Source organism: Euphorbia lathyris, chromosome 2, assembly GCF_963576675.1.
Source record: "Euphorbia lathyris chromosome 2, ddEupLath1.1, whole genome shotgun sequence".
NCBI classification, from domain to species: Eukaryota; Viridiplantae; Streptophyta; class Magnoliopsida; order Malpighiales; family Euphorbiaceae; genus Euphorbia; species Euphorbia lathyris.
The window spans coordinates 69,195,213-69,211,198 of NC_088911.1; the positions used below are offsets into that span (position 1 = coordinate 69,195,213).

At 35.0% G+C, this 15,986-nt stretch overlaps 1 protein-coding gene across 7 annotated transcripts; it reads right to left on the bottom strand.

Annotated features, from left to right (window-relative positions):
* Positions 1-2,096: 2,096 nt before the first annotated feature.
* Positions 2,097-14,624, bottom strand: LOC136218542 (aspartic proteinase 36). Of its 7 annotated transcripts, none has more exons than XM_066005485.1 (11): positions 14,221-14,624; positions 13,775-13,904; positions 13,380-13,627; positions 12,429-12,656; positions 9,652-9,814; positions 9,491-9,564; positions 8,782-8,869; positions 5,418-5,493; positions 5,130-5,201; positions 4,421-4,519; positions 2,097-2,324 (listed from the first exon to the last, which is right to left on the bottom strand). In XM_066005485.1, the coding sequence occupies exons 1-11, from the start codon at positions 14,580-14,582 to the stop codon at positions 2,281-2,283; spliced, it is 1,584 nt and encodes a 527-aa protein (XP_065861557.1). In that variant the 5' UTR covers positions 14,583-14,624; the 3' UTR covers positions 2,097-2,280. The 7 variants fall into 7 exon arrangements, 4 of the variants coding, with proteins under 4 accessions (XP_065861557.1, XP_065861558.1, XP_065861559.1 ...); XM_066005486.1 differs by lacking the exon at positions 2,097-2,324 and adding an exon at positions 3,849-4,069 and having other exon boundaries at positions 14,221-14,623; XM_066005487.1 differs by lacking the exon at positions 2,097-2,324 and having other exon boundaries at positions 4,111-4,519; positions 14,221-14,352; positions 14,463-14,620.
* Between the last annotated feature and the right edge of the window lie 1,362 nt (positions 14,625-15,986).

The following is a 15,986-nucleotide window of genomic DNA, read 5'->3' on the forward strand; positions in this document are numbered from 1 at the left end:
AAGTTCGTAATAATCACAAAAATCAATGCCCTGGAATTTCTTCCTATTTTCAAACTCTAAGCCACGTTGAGCAATTTTAACAAACTCTATTTCAGGAATATTAACTCGACATCTATGCCTCATTTTATTAAAACGATTAATAAAACTTTCAACGGACTCACCAGAGCGCTGAACCATACGAGATAGTTCGGTGACACATACCTCGGGCTCAGTTCGATAGAACTGAGCATGAAATAATTGTTCCATGCGACCCCAGCTTCTGATAGATTCAGGTTGTAATGTCGTATGCCAAGTGAAAGTCGGTCCAGTTAGTGATCCGGGGAATAAACGTAAACGAAGCATATCAAAGTCTTGCTCCGCACTAATCCCGCTGCATTGGAATGAAAATTGGGCAACATGCTCGATGGTAGATTGTCCACTTTCACCTGAAAATAAAGAAAAATCTGGAATTCTAAAATTGTGAGGAAATGGGTATCGCTGGTCGTATTCCCTAGGGTAGGCTTTCTGAAACTCCAGGCGGTACACTTCATGGACCGTAGGTCCATAAATTTCTTGCACGATGTTCCGAATACGTTGCCTATCCTCCACTTCATTATATATTTCGCTCCTCACACCTGAAACACGAGATACTTTATTATTATCACGAGAATTCTCATGAATATTTTCACGAGTATATTCGCGGGTATGATCACGGTCTTGATTTCTCCACGTGCCCCCCGAACCACGGGCGTTGTTGTCACCATAGTGCTCCGAGTGGGTATTAGGTCCGGTGTTTGACCTGAAATGAGGCGCATTTGGGGGTATTCAAAATTGTTCCGAGGTTCTTCTATCCCCTCGCTCATTGAATCTCATGTTTTCCTCACAACTAGGCGGTGGCCTATATCGATCGTCTTGGGGAGTGCCTTCCCTCGTGTTATCTGAAACATTGTGAGAATTCAAATTTTTAGCATAATAACACACCTATCCTGGATTTTATTCATCTCATCGGTGAGATTATTAATCCTGTTTTCCAAATTGGGTTGTTTACAAGCTTGCACCATCTCGGCTACAAGTCTTTCTAGGTTGCGCATATGGGCCTCTTGTCTCGCAAAAAATGTATTGAAGTCCGGTTGTGGCATTGATGACCGATGAACATCTTTCAAGTGGCTCACGGTCTCGACAACGTAACCCTCGGGTACATTTGCGTCGACGTTTTCATCTTGACCCCTATTCTGTTTTTCATCAGACTCCGGAACGGGTAATTTTCGACTTGTATTTTTCCTTGGTGGCATCTTAAACAACAAATGATATTAGAAAAGTTTGAAAATAAATTACCAAAACAGAATATCAAAGCAAAAATACCACAAAAAATGTAGTAAGTAAAATAATCGACATTCACAAAAAGTTATTAAAATTTTGGTAAAACTTAAAGAAGAAGAGTCTTTTGGTCCCACTGGGCGTGACAAAAATTGTTGGCGTTAGCTAACAAATTTTGGAAATAGTGAAGTGGGGCGAAAAAATAAGTGCGACACAAATAAAAATTGTTATGAAAAAAAAAATTTGAAATTTTTGACAAAGGTTAAGAAACCGTAGTTTTGGTACTAATAAAAAAATATCATTTTAGTCCCATTGGGCGTGCCAAAAATTGTTGGCGGTATTTTCGAAATATCCCAATTTTTAACCTTGATACGCGAGTGTGGGGATTAAAAATGGTAAAAATAATGCGGGCGTGCCAAAGAAGCTAGTCCTCAAAGGGTAAAATGGTAATTGAATAAAGTAAATAAAATAAAATGCGCCTAAATTACTTGAATTCTAAACGAAAAGCGATTGACGACTGTTATAATGACTGAAAATAAAAACAACGGTCTTGGGCCCCGACGTTACTTGACAGGTCGGTCGGAAAAACAATTTTTTAAGATAAGTACCAAAAATAAAGTCAATAAAACAAGACAAAAATATAAATTTTTTAATTTTCTTTTATATTTTTATTGATTTTGTAAATATTTTTCAATGTTTTTTGTATTACAAATAATAAAGCATGAAAATTACAACTTAAAAAAAATAATGACTTTAAAGCTAGAAATGTAAATAAGTCATAAAAAAACAAATATGTACGGGATGAAATAAAATTAAACCGATCTTTTTGATGTCGTTGGGATATGTGAAATTGAGGATTGGAACTTTGGAAAATCGGCTCGGGGGCTGTTGCGTTGTCCAGGTAATTCTAGGCGAATTCGGAGCAATTCAGAGAGTTCAGGGACTGGACCAGCAATTTACCACAAAGTCAGCAGCAAAATGGGACTAAACTGATGCTTTCGAGGGGCTTTCGGATTCGATTGCGGGAGCTGTGGAGATGGAATTTATAGATTGTGATTTATGCATTGAACCATATTTGCACCTTTAAAATAATTACAACCTTCCTCTCTACATTGATTTTAATAATAATAAATTTATCAAACCCAGAAGAAAGTGTGATGGGTTAAAACAAAAAACGAAATTAAAACAAAGGTCAAGGAGAGAAGAGAACGTAAAGATTGTGGTGAGAACGTGTACTAATTGCATTCCAACAGGAATATGGGGGTTGAAGGGGGGAATGACTGATTCCCTTATTTATGGGAATGAGATTCCCATTCCATAAGCTTTTTCATTTAAACAAACAACTCCAATGGTAATGTACATTCCCATTCCGATTCCTATGTAATGCTCTAATTAATTTTAGAAAAAGATCTTTCATTTTTGAAAAAAGTTCAAAGAGAAAAAGAACTTGTTCAAAGTAATACCACTCCTATCTCTCCAACTTAAAATCAAGTAGAAACATCTTTTTCTTTTTTTTGGATATCGCTAGTTTAGAAATATTGCAGTGTACTATTGCATATTATTGGTTTGTTTTCTAATAACCTTTAAAAATTGCTTATTTCTATCCTTTTAAATAGCTCCTTTTTATTAAGCAAGTTTCCCTGTGTCCATCATTTGATTAGTTTGAAGTTTTAACTGTTTTCTCTTAAATTCAATTAAAAAAAACACTTAGAAGTTTTTAAGTTAAGGATTAAACTGTCCTATTTTTTAAGTTGAGAATTTCAAACGCAAGCCTAATTCCAAAGGAAACATGGCAATTGCAGAATCTCCTCCCCCAATTTATCAAAAGAAATAAAAAAAAAAATCTGTTTTTTTATTGATTGCATCCTATATCACGTTGGCAGGGTGCTTGACACAACAAAAGTACGCCATCATGCATCACAGTGACTAGAAAGAAGTTGGAAGTTGAGAAAACAGTTAAACGTGCTTGATAAACGCACTCACCAAAGCAAAAAAAAAGATTTAGCTTAACAACTCAATGTCCTAATCTGTAAGCACTTCGAACAGTTCAGAAAGAAAATACAAAGCAAACAAATGAATGCAATTATTGTGGGTTGTTTTGTTTCACATGAACGTGAATTGTTACTTTAGTAACAAAAAGTTGCTTTACAGATAAATAAGATTCAAACGCAAACAAACCAAACTTGGGCATAAATGAATACACGGATACCAACCAAAAACTGGAAAATGAACCAGTGAGACCCCGTTTTGTTCCAGCAAATTATTCACACAACTTGAGCACGTAAAAGGTTAGGAAATAAATTGAATAATAACAGGCACGTAAAAGGTTAGGAAAATTAGTTGACCCAAAAAGTTTTATTATCTCTAATAAATCATAATAAGTAGTATACAGCGGATCAACATATTTATACAGATGGGGGGGGATCAGTTTAGAAAGAAATTAAAATTAGTTTACCTTTTCTATAGTGCATATTGGACAAGCCTATAACAGATTCAAACAACCTCAAAGAAACCTTAGGATAAAACAAGATATTTCTAAAGGAAAGATCGAAAACAATCAATAAAACTTTTGCACAATTAAAGCTCAACTTTATTCATTACATTTTTCAGCACTCTCTCATGAATGTCAATATGCTTGCAATTCATTGTTCTGTCTTTAACCTAGATCTACACGCTTCCTAAATGCTCTAACACTCTACCGCATTCAATTAAGACTTCTTCACTCGCTGAAGTGGTGCAAATTGAAAATTTGGTAACTATGACATTGTCTAGCCTGAGAAATGCATAGACACATATGTGACATCCGTGCCAATATCCCAATTGAACACAATGATTTTATTGCAGTTGCTACAGAACCTAAGCCATCTCAATAAAGCGTATGTACAGTAAAACCTGTTGCAGATTCCTATATATTTCCACAGTTCACAATGGGAAGAAAATATTAACCCAAGGTGAGCTTCAGGTAAAAGAATATGTTATCCTCCAGTCATTAATAAGTTCAGTGATTTTCCATATTAATAATGATTTTCTATATCTCAATGATGATCATTGCTATTCTCATGTCAATTACGCATTTCATAAACTAACATATGCAGCAGTGTACTAAGGAACAACAAGAATATACCCCACTGTGCATTCCAATTGCAAGCAGAATTAATAGAGTGGGAACCTACTAAATGTACTGTTCCAGTTCGTTCATCCTTTACTTTGATGCTCGACGAGCCTGAAATAAACCACAGAACATAGTATAAATAAAGCAACATAAGAGTAAAATCATATCTATATTAGTAATAATTTCACAAGATTCATTCATTCACCTAAAAGTTGCGCCTAAAGTAAAATTAGGGTCAAAATGTTTGAGGATTTAAAGCCATAATGTGACTTAAACATAATCCTTTTCCTTTTGAAAAAAAAAATAATAATTAACATAATGACATTACTTTAAAGGCTGTCCCTTCTGTACTCATATCTCATATTTTCTAAAAATTCCTTCTCCGTACTAGTACCCATCGAGTATCCGTGCCGGTGCTTCATAGGGTTTGGAGTACTTGAAGACTACAATTTTCCATTCTTGGAAACGCAAAATGAGCTTGCTATGGTTAATCCAGTGACCATTTCACAACACAATGCCACATTGCATATATTTTTTTGACAAGGATTACAAAAACAGTCGGAAGCCATTTAAACACACTGTTTTAAGGGATCCCTAAAACACATACAAGAACCAGATTTCTCCTACACATTCTATTTCTGCTACTTCATTCCAGAAAGTAGCCTAAATTAACAAACATAAGCATTTGAAAGCACTAAGGAAAAATTACTTAAAGACTTACAGTTATATTCAGTCCAGCCAATGGCTTGATTTTCAAGATCATACAAAACTAGCTTATTTGAAAGCACCAAATCTGCACAGTGAAAATATTACACAAATGAGAATCAGAAAAATAAGAAAGTAATTGTTTCTTTTATATGTAGGATCAATTCAATAAGCTTATAAAAGCCTAAAACCTATACTGGCTTAGGCATATGTGGAACAGGTACGCAAAGTATAAAACCAAAATGGCACCAGGAAGGTTTATAATTTGAAGGAAAAATCAAATTTACATGAGAAAACATTATACCTCCCAAAAGAGTCATATTTCTTCTATCCCTTGATTGAGTTCCGCTGTTTTGCCATCCAATACACCATGAACCTTGCTGCACATATCCAAAGCGGCAAAACATCTCATTTATGTTAAATTAAAGGGAAATACAATCTCTAAAATTGGTTGGCATTGGAATGACATCTACTCTAGTATTAGAAAAATAGATGAATGGGAAGAAATTCAAGGCACCATTAATGGAAACAAAGTATCATTTATAGAACAAGAAAGAAGCCTGACAAATATCAGCAATGTTCAATATAACTAAACTTTCACATATACTTAAACTCCAGAATCTACAAACATGAAGCCACGACCTCAAAAAACAAAAAACTAAGTTTACTATCTCTGCATGCCAAGACAAACTCTTCAAATCCCGAAAACTATCCATCATTCACTGATCATGAATTTTTCAAATACATAATCTTAAAATCATCATCCAAAGATTGCTTGGATCTCCGTCCTGCATGAGAGCCCACCAAACCAATCAGATGACAGTAACAGGAAAAGATTATTAGAATTGCATCACTCAGGGAAAACAACCGGTGCAGTTTACATTCCTCTTCATATCTGTCGCCCAAAGTGCAAATCATGATCCAACCCTGCCTCAGAGAGAAGGAACATGTTGCACTTTTTTGCCATTCTAGTAGTCTATATATCTCTGTATGAAAATTCAAAAAATTCCAGTTTGTTTCTCTGTAGAAGAATGTAAAAGTATGCAATCTTAATCCCTGCCTAAATAACCATATACAGGGTTTGAGAACCTCCACACCAACCTGATCTTCACCAGCTTACACCATGCAGATCAAGTCCAAGCTACCTAACTCCTACACAACTTTAGATAAGAACTACCTCGCTACACGTTCTCTAAAAACTCTGCTTTGCCTAGAGTAAAATCATTCAGGCCATCACTCCTTTTTCTATTAGATGCTAACCACATGCATTTATGCCATTTCTTGAGCAGTCCAAGCAAAAGCATGCTCAAGAATTTCTAACTTTCTAAATTACACTAACACATAAAGAGAACTTCCAGGAAAAGCACACTTGAGAATTTCAAACTTCCTGATTCCTAAAGTGACAAAACGACCAGGAGAACAGAATATATTGTTTGATAATGCTTAAGCTCCTCATGCACGAGTTCTTACAACCGCTCTCACTTTAGCCACCTTTCCACTATATAAGATGGAGCTAACCGTGCCGGGCTTGCAGCAATTTATGAAGGTGAGATAGTCAATCATGAAAGCCTCTAAGCATATCCAACTACCAAACTTAAGTATTCCAATATTTATGTTGACAAGGACAATGGGCATGTCTTATTAAAGTAACAACTTTTTTTAATACAAAAAGGAAAAAGGCATGATTCTTTTATTATAAGTCACAAATGAATAACATATATCAAAAGTAATAAAGAAAAATGCAACACTATAGCAAAAAAAAAAAAAAAAAAAAAAAAAGCAATTTAAGCTGAAAGCTTGCTAAGCTCAAATTTTTCATCCTATAGCAAGATAAGCCCTTCATCAAATCATATGATTTCCAAAAACTAAGGTCCCTTTGAGATTTGTTATAGAATAAATTAGTGTAATAAATGTATAGCATGCTTGTTGACTATAGGCTGCTACAAGACAACTATAGGTGGCTAGTAGGGTTGCTATGTTTCCCTGATTTAAGGAGTGATTAGGAAGGTCTTATATATATATATATGTGTGTGTGTGTGTGTGTGTGTGTGTGTGTATTGCTCTTAAGTAAATTATATTCATGTAGGCTCTCTTACTCTACATGGTTTGTTCCATGGTATCATAGCCTAGTTGGGCTTGTGGGTTTCAGTTCATGTTTTGGTTGTCTGAGTTTTCTCAGATTGAATTTGTTTCTTTTCCTATCCTTTCTTTGGGTCTTCCCAAGAGATCAGCCACTCTAACTCCACCTTTTATGGAGTTATTTTTTGTCTCACCACATCTTAGCATCTGCTCACTTCTGGTCTCGTCTCTGTATTTCAGTGATAATCTCCAGTTATTTCAACTAGTTGTGTCTTTAATAAAGCTTTGTCGGGTTAACTATATCTATAACAACTTGGGCATGATTGTTACCTCTGCTCCAACTTGAGCGAGAGCGTTATAGTATGAACAAATGTGAACATAAGAGAATTTCGGGCAGCAATCAAAGGAGTAATCGGAAGAGCTGTTATAGGGATTATAGTTGTCCACTTCCTATCCTCATTCTGCTTCACTGTCAATGCCAGCAAAACAGTCTGTCGCTGCCGGAGAATAACCACCATGGGAGGAGACCTGCAAGTTGTTAGCTATTACCTATGTATGTAGCAAGCTGAGCATGATCAATATCTATGCTCCAGCTTAAGGGGGAGTGTTATATAATAAATCAGTGTGTCAGATATTAATATGAAGTGGACCTTTAACTATCAGCTCGAGCTTTTAGTTCAATCAGTTTCATGACATGGTATCAGAGCCGGTGTGACCAAGTGGTCTAGGGTTCGATTCCTGACGGGGCCCATTTGTTGATTTAATTGCAGGACATAGTAATATGGGCCTGTGTTGTGCACGCTTCAAGCCCAGTGGGCATTTACGTGTGGGGGTGTGTCAGATATTAATATGAAGTGGACCTTTAACTATCAGCTCGAGCTTTTAGTTCAATCGGTTTTATGACACAGTGTAATAAATGTATAGCATGCTTGTTGACTATAGGCTGCTACAAGATAACTATAGGTGGCTAGCAGGGCTGCTATGTTTCCTTGATTTAAGGAGTGATTTTAGGAAGGTCTTGTATTTATATGTGTATCCCATGTATTCCTGTGTATTACAAGATTGTTGTTTCAGGGTGTTGAAACACCTTTAGATCAGTCAAAAGTAGGAAATTTGTATTTTTGGATCCAAAAGCAGACAAACTTTGGCCAAGCATTGAGAGGGATGCCTTAGCCAGAAGGAGACCTGAAAGGACCAAATCAAGACTTAATCACGTAAGGAAAGAAATAATATTATGATACAAAAGCATATTATCATACGACACAGTTCATCTTCTCCTTTCTCCATTACTGAAGTTCAGTGACATCAAAAAATAAAAACAATCTTTATAGGAATAACTTTGAAAATTACAACTTTGACTATATTATTAAATCAACTTACCCACTTCAAGATATTGCTCTCACAACTTAAAAGCTAAACTAAAATTGTTATTAGTAACAATGCAAGGTAGAGAAAAAATGTAAACATGTCTGGAATTATTTTCAATTTGAGGCCACAATCTTCTATAGTATAAGATGACAATCCAACACCACAAGGTAATAGAACAACAGAAAGAAAATACAACAAAATTTAGAACTTAATATACTTACATATGGGAACAGATATTCGTGTGGATAAACCTTCAAAGAAACTGAATTTTCAAAATGAAAAGTGACATTTGGAAACCCATCATCAACGCTGCAGTTAAAACAAAAAAAAAATTATATATATAGTATATATACACTGAGTATATGAGGGTGATAATAGCATTAATGAGGCAATTGCAGTTCAACAATATTAAACATGGGAAAGTAGAATTCCTCTCTGACACTTTCCCCTCATTAAGAGAATTAACATTTACTCTTTAAATGCCAGATCAAAATGAATCAATTACGGCTATAGGGTGTAATGTGAAAATATGTGGGGTAATCTTCTCAGGTAAGCGCTAACCAAAACTGGAATCTTCATTGATATTCTTTCTTCATTTCCTCTAGCTATGTTCGTCAACCAAGACAACTGAGTTAATAAATAGCTCCAAACTAAAGTGATGCTTCCGGAATGCAAACCATGGAAACAAGGTGCAAACAGGAAAGAACTCTCAGAATGCAATTCCAGTATAACTACAACTTCCAATGCTTAAAAAGTAAGGCAGCGAATATATATGTTTCCAACGTGAAATGAATAAGATATTCAAGCTTAAAACATCACATGTATCTGACTTATAGCATTTTAAAAACTCAAATAAAAGAATTATTAAGTCCAGTAATACCATCCATGGAAGTAAATGAAATTATGTATAGAATATGATAGGATCCTTACCTTCCAGAATACTGAAAACACGTATATTCATCAAGCATGGTATGCACTTTCAAATCAGGTTGCTCAGAAATTATCTACCAAAAACATGAAATCCACAAGTAAGCGATTCATAGTGATAAAATCAGACAGCTAAAAATCCTACTTTTTTTTGCATTGCATACCTTACTAACTAATGGTACATAAGCTATTTCTGGGAGATAGGCCAAGGTTGTGCCACTATCTATTATTGCCCCCTTCCTATCACCTGACTCAAACACTTCTGCTGAAAGATTTAGATACTCAGTACCAACTTGAACGGCTGTCATGTTGACATTGTAATGGGGCCTAAAATTTTAGTACCAAAACGGAACTTTATATATAAATTTCATGAAACAAGATCAAGCATGAGCGCATATAGGAACAGAACAGATGAATTGTTGTAAAAGAGTAATACTAAAGAAGTTTTTAATATATACAGAAGACAAGATGATGAGCATAGACATGATACTAAAATAGTCGTCAAATTGAGAATTGAAACCTGATTTTGTTATCCATGAACAAACCACAACAGCTGAATTGGATTATATATATATATCAAAATTACTTAAATACATGCGGATACACACATATAAGACAACAAAACAACTGCAATACTTTCAAGTAAAATGTACTTAAACAAATATGAAATATAGCCAATTAAGGTTGGCTAGAGTGGTTAAGTGTCTCAAGCATAGTTGTTAAATCGAGATTCGACTCGTGACTCGAAATCCTCATTTTGTGAATAAGGACTCGTGAATCGAACCGAATGCAATTTTTAACTTTAAATATTAGTCTAAAAATGCAATTTTAATATCCAAATAGAAATTATATCAAGTTATCAACCAAGCACTTAAGTTAAATTTCAAATCTAATGCAATCCTAATAAAACTAATTGCCAAAAAATTCTTCATCATCAAAAGAATAGAGAAGGACAGTTGAAAAGAACGAAAAAAATAGAAGAGAAAACGAAAACGAAAAGAAACAGTGAAACAGAAGGAAAGAAAGAGTTGGAATTTGTAAAGTCTAAAGAGTCGCCTACTTGTATTCCATAACTTCTTAATTGGTTTTAGTTCTGCACACACGTTTTTTACTCTTTAAAAATTAAAAGCAGTTTTTTTTAGTGGAGTTCATGAATTGACTGAATCGGTGGACTCGGACGATTCACCACCGATTCCGCGATTCATGTCCGATTCTTTATGATTTCGAGTCATACCATAGATACGACTCGACATCAGACAGAATCGGATCAAATCGTACGAGTCGACTCGTGACTCGTACGATTCTAACAACTATGGTCTCAAGTCGCTTAAGCTAGAGATCTCGAGTTCAAGTATTAGTGTATGCAGAAAACTTTAATTGGGAGAGGACCCATCTAAAAAGGTGCTGTATGCATAAAACTTTAATTGGGAGAGGACCCATCTAAAAAGGTGCCTCCTCGAACCGAGTTATCAGATAAATTATAAAAAAACAAACAAATATGAAATAAAATTTAATAGTTGTACGCTTTTAAATCATTTATTATGATTTTATAGGCTTACTTTTTGTTATATAGTTTGGTAATATAAATTATGAACTTAGAACTCTAACAGAAATGTTATTGTTCATGACTGGAATTTTCCCATTTAAATTGAATATAGTAATAATAATAACAATTGACATAAGAGGGTACAAATAACATTATAATAAGACGATGCAAAAGGCTGACAAATGAAGAAGAACAATACCTAACGAAGGGTTTAGACACTCTCGCCCACATTAAAAATGAAAATTAAACCTTAAATTTCAAGCAAGGGATCCAACAGCTCCAATCCAACAAGAAAAAAGAATTTGACCAAATAGTTTGATCCATAACAGAGGGCGAGCCTTGGCGCAACGGTAAACGTTGTTGTCGTGTGACCAAGAGGTCACGGGTTCGAGTCTTAGGAGCGGCCTCTTGCCAAATAAATTGGCAGGGGAAGGCTTGCCCCCAGTACACCCGTTTAAACCACAAAATTTGAATTACAATTTACACATATGAATCTAATTACATTGATAACAGAACATGGAATATATTTTTTATTCAACAAACCCAAATGGTTAATTTGAATGGTTCGTCTAAGATAAGAAAGACGGACTAGCTATTTGGATCATTTTCTCCCATTCCACTCTAGGGCCATGTATCTGTTAGATTTTAGGTCCTTAAGTCCTTTCCCATTACTTCCTTCTCCACACATCATCTGAAATTCACCCCTTGCTTTCCCATGGTATACAGTTTCAAAAGGTTCAAACTTCAATAGTATCAATCCAGTTCTGCATTATTGTAAGAGCTTTAATTCTGCCCAACCTATCTTAAAATCTTGGTTTAAATCATGCTGACCGTTGTAATATATCCCTAACATGTCCCTCAAATATAACTATTAATGCTATGTCATCACTTCTCTTAGATTTTACTTCTTTTTTTTCATTTTTAGTTTTAAATCCAAGGTAATACTACTTTGATTTCCAAAGTAACCCCAACAGTTACCATTCTTCCAGGATTACAAAAACTCAAATTGGAAGGTCAAGTGAAGTGTCATGATATGGGAAAAACAACAAGTAAATATAGGTCGGAAAAAAATAAAAAATAATAATAAAAAAAAGTCTCATTACCCACTCAGGATCAGCTTAATGCAACTGAAAGAATTAAAGGAAACAAACTGTAATTAAATGACTTAAAACTATGAGAAAATTAGATGAAGATAACTCTAACACAAACTTGGATGATTATGTTTATGTGTTAAATTCTATGAGGTCCAGGATGATTATGAACTTTGGTTTGGACTAATCCATAAGAATTCTCTTTACTTTTAATGTACATATGCTACAAAAACTATTTACAAAAAAAATGTAAAAAATAATTAAGAACCATAAGTTAAAAACTATTTCTAATTCGATCACGTACTGATTTATTAGCAGAGGTGTCATGTTAACTTTTGGTTGAACAACATGGCCAATAGCAAAGATACCGCCCCCATTTCTACCATCTAAACAATGAGCAAATATCTTTTTCACTGTTCTAGTAGCAGCCAACTGTGAGATCATCGACGAATTTGATTTTCCAAAGCCAAGTATACCATCAAGAGCCTCATCATTAGAGGAGCCTAAATCCCCTGATTGCCTAGCCCCACACCTAAAAGAAAAATGCATTTGCTTAATCAACACAGATAGACAGCAAACTAACATAACCAAACATGCATATGCATCATTGTATATAAACAAATAGACATGTATACAAACACACACATATATAATGGATGAATGGATATAGAAAATTATCCAGATATATACACCAAAACATACTATACAATAAAAATTAGGAGGTACCATGACTGAACGCTCAAAGAGAAGATCTAGGAAATAAATTACAAGCTCCCAGTCACATGCAACATTAAAACAAATCTTAACAACGAAAAAATAGAATTTAAAATTTTAGTAGACAGACAGAAACAGAAGACCAAATATCCACAATGACAATGTCACTTGCTGATATACTTTAAACTTTCAAAAATGTTTAGCCATTTAAAAAAAAAAAAAAGAGAAGAAAAAGATAAAGCACAAACTTTTCATGGAAAGTTAATATCTAGTTCTCCCTCTACCAGGAACCTCAAAAGGAAAATCAGAAATAACTAATACTTGAATTCATATTATTGACATTTAAATTAACGTTGTTGAACGTATCTACACCAAAATTGCACCTAGAAGGGCTTTAAGTAGCTTCATATCAGGTAATTCACAAAATTTTCCTTTAAAAAATCTTAGGAACTCCTACACACATGCATGCAGGTAACATGAAGTGAGAGAGAAAAACAGATACGGCTTCAGCAATATTTCATCAAGGAACCAGGAAGCTCACCCAAACATGATACTTCCATTGGCTGATGCAGTTTCGAGATCACCTGATACTCTATCATAATGCACAACATCTTTCACAAAATAACCTGCGGTAGAGCTCCCATCTCCATATATCTCAAGATAAGGACAAGACATATTTGCTGTACATCCAGATAATGGACCTCCATTTACCTCATAACAGAACTCTTGATCACAAGGAACCAACTTCCCAGTTGACGAATCCTCAATATTGTATAGTGTAAGATCCATCTGGCAGTTATAGAAAGAATATTGCATCAGAAATAAGGGGAATGCAAGTAGAAAACATGCAACAAAACCATCACAGTTCTAATGATCATCCAATCAACAAGGATATAAAAAAAAATGAGTTAAGTAAAAACTAAGACAAAGGCATACACCAAGGGAGCTCGTTCTGGGGCATTCTCTACATTGAATACAGTTGACCCACATAATGTCACTTCCCGTATCCACCTGTACGTAGTAGTCCTTGGAAGGTGTTCCAATGCCAATTTTAGCATAATAAAGCCTACAAAGTTAAACCACATTAATCGAACAGTACAGAATTTTTGTGAATGCGACAAACAACCTTGCCGAAATGGAGATCCCATGTAGTTTACACAGTCACTCTGAAAAATCAGAAGCTCTCGCTCAAAACCAGCGGGGAAAATAAGATGCTATAAGAGAATGAATTGCAAGAAAAATTATAAACACAAGTAAGAATTCCGAGATTGATAAATAAAAATAGAAACAGCATCAGATATCACAATCAAATTGAAGAAGGTGAAGATTTCCAAAACTAAACCAAAAATTAAAAAAAAAATTAAAAACAAAAAGAAACGAACCCGACACCATCAGGTCGGCCACTTCCGCCAAGAGGAAGATCGACGCCGGCAAGAATACGGAGCTGACGGCGATCGTCGTGCGCCTTAAGGTCGAGGAGAGAGTGTTGACGACCTGCGTATCTGTACTTGACGCTGAAGACGCCGTTATTTGCGGAGACAGTAGTAGAAGTTGAGGAAATCAATACGATTACTGAAAGTGTAAAAATAAAAGACGAAATTCTTTTGATGAGAGAACATGCAACCTCGTCCATAAGAAACGCCAGCATCATCGTCGGGCTGAGAAAGATGTCTGTTTGGGAAAGATGGAAAATCAGAGCCAAGTAAAATGGAATGCAAAGGAAGAGAGAAGAGACTTTTCGCATCAGTGCAGACTGAAGGGACCCACATAGTTTTTTCTTGCGTCCCCTCTGACCGTGCCACCAGGACGCTGCTATTTATTTGGATTCAATTCATTTGCAAATCCCTCCGAAACCGCCAGAAAATTACTTCTTTTTCGGAAAGAATTTAAAATCTTCATTTTTTATAACTTTTCAATTGGAAACTTGCTGTTTTAACGACGTCATTTGCTTACCAAAAGTAATTGCACTAGTTTTCTTTATTTAGCATTTGTTTGGGAGGAGGTTAATGGAAGTAAATGGAAGTAATAGAAGGTTAAGTATTAAGTTAATTTTGTTTAGGAGTTATTTTTTGAGAGTAAATGGAGGTTAATGGGGTTAAATCTTTTCTTCCTCTAACCTCCAAACTCTAACCTCCAAATTGGGGGTTAATGGGAGTAACGTAAACTTTTACAAAATTTCTTGTCTCTGCAGAGTAAATTTAACCTTCATTCCCCTCCAGATGTAAACTCCCAAATGAAGATAAATATTTAACCCCATTTACATCCTACAAACTCCCAAACAAGGTTAATTTTTAACTTTCCTTTCCATCACTTCCCTTCCCTTTCCATTACCTCCTTTAACTCTCACCTCCATTAACCTCCAAACTCCCAAACAAAGGCTTAAATAAATAAGACGGATGAAGAAAATACTTTAAATGGAGCAAAACAAACTCAATTGGGAGAGGAAAAAAAGGAAGATAAACATCTCCGGGTTTGATTGGATGGGGTTTAGGAGGGTTAATAAGAAAGGTTAGTAATGGTGGATAGAAACTCTTGTTTGGAAGTGGAAGGCTTAGTAAGGGTTTTTACAAACTCGTGTTTGGAACACAAAAAAAATTAGAAGGATAGGCGTTAGTAAGGATTTTGAATGGTTTTTTTTTTAAGAATTTTCATCCAATTTTCAACCCACCAATTCAGTGGGTTTTGAATGGTTAGAAATTACTCTTCCTTCCTTCCCCTTCTTTACCTTTCCCTACCCTCCTCTACCCTTCATTTATTTATCCTTCTTTACTCTTCATCCAATCAAGCCCTCAATAACATTTCTTGTTAAAATAGATTCCTTAAAAGAGAAAAATTTATTAAGGTTTGATGAATTATGAGACTCAGGGAGAGAAAAGAAGAGACAGAGAGCAAAAAGAAGGAAACGGTGGTGGTTTGAAGGAGAGAAATGATGAAAATGCTAGGTTGAGAAAAAAATACCCAACATGGATACGATAGCACTCACTTCAAGTTGGAGTACATATATTTATCATATTCATCTTGTTCTTTTTTTTTAATCATCATGTTCATCTTGTTACAAATATAGATAACATAGTTTTTAAGACATTGCACTCAAAAGACTTTAGAATATAAAAAATAATATGGGACACCCAATTTATAAGAACAAATC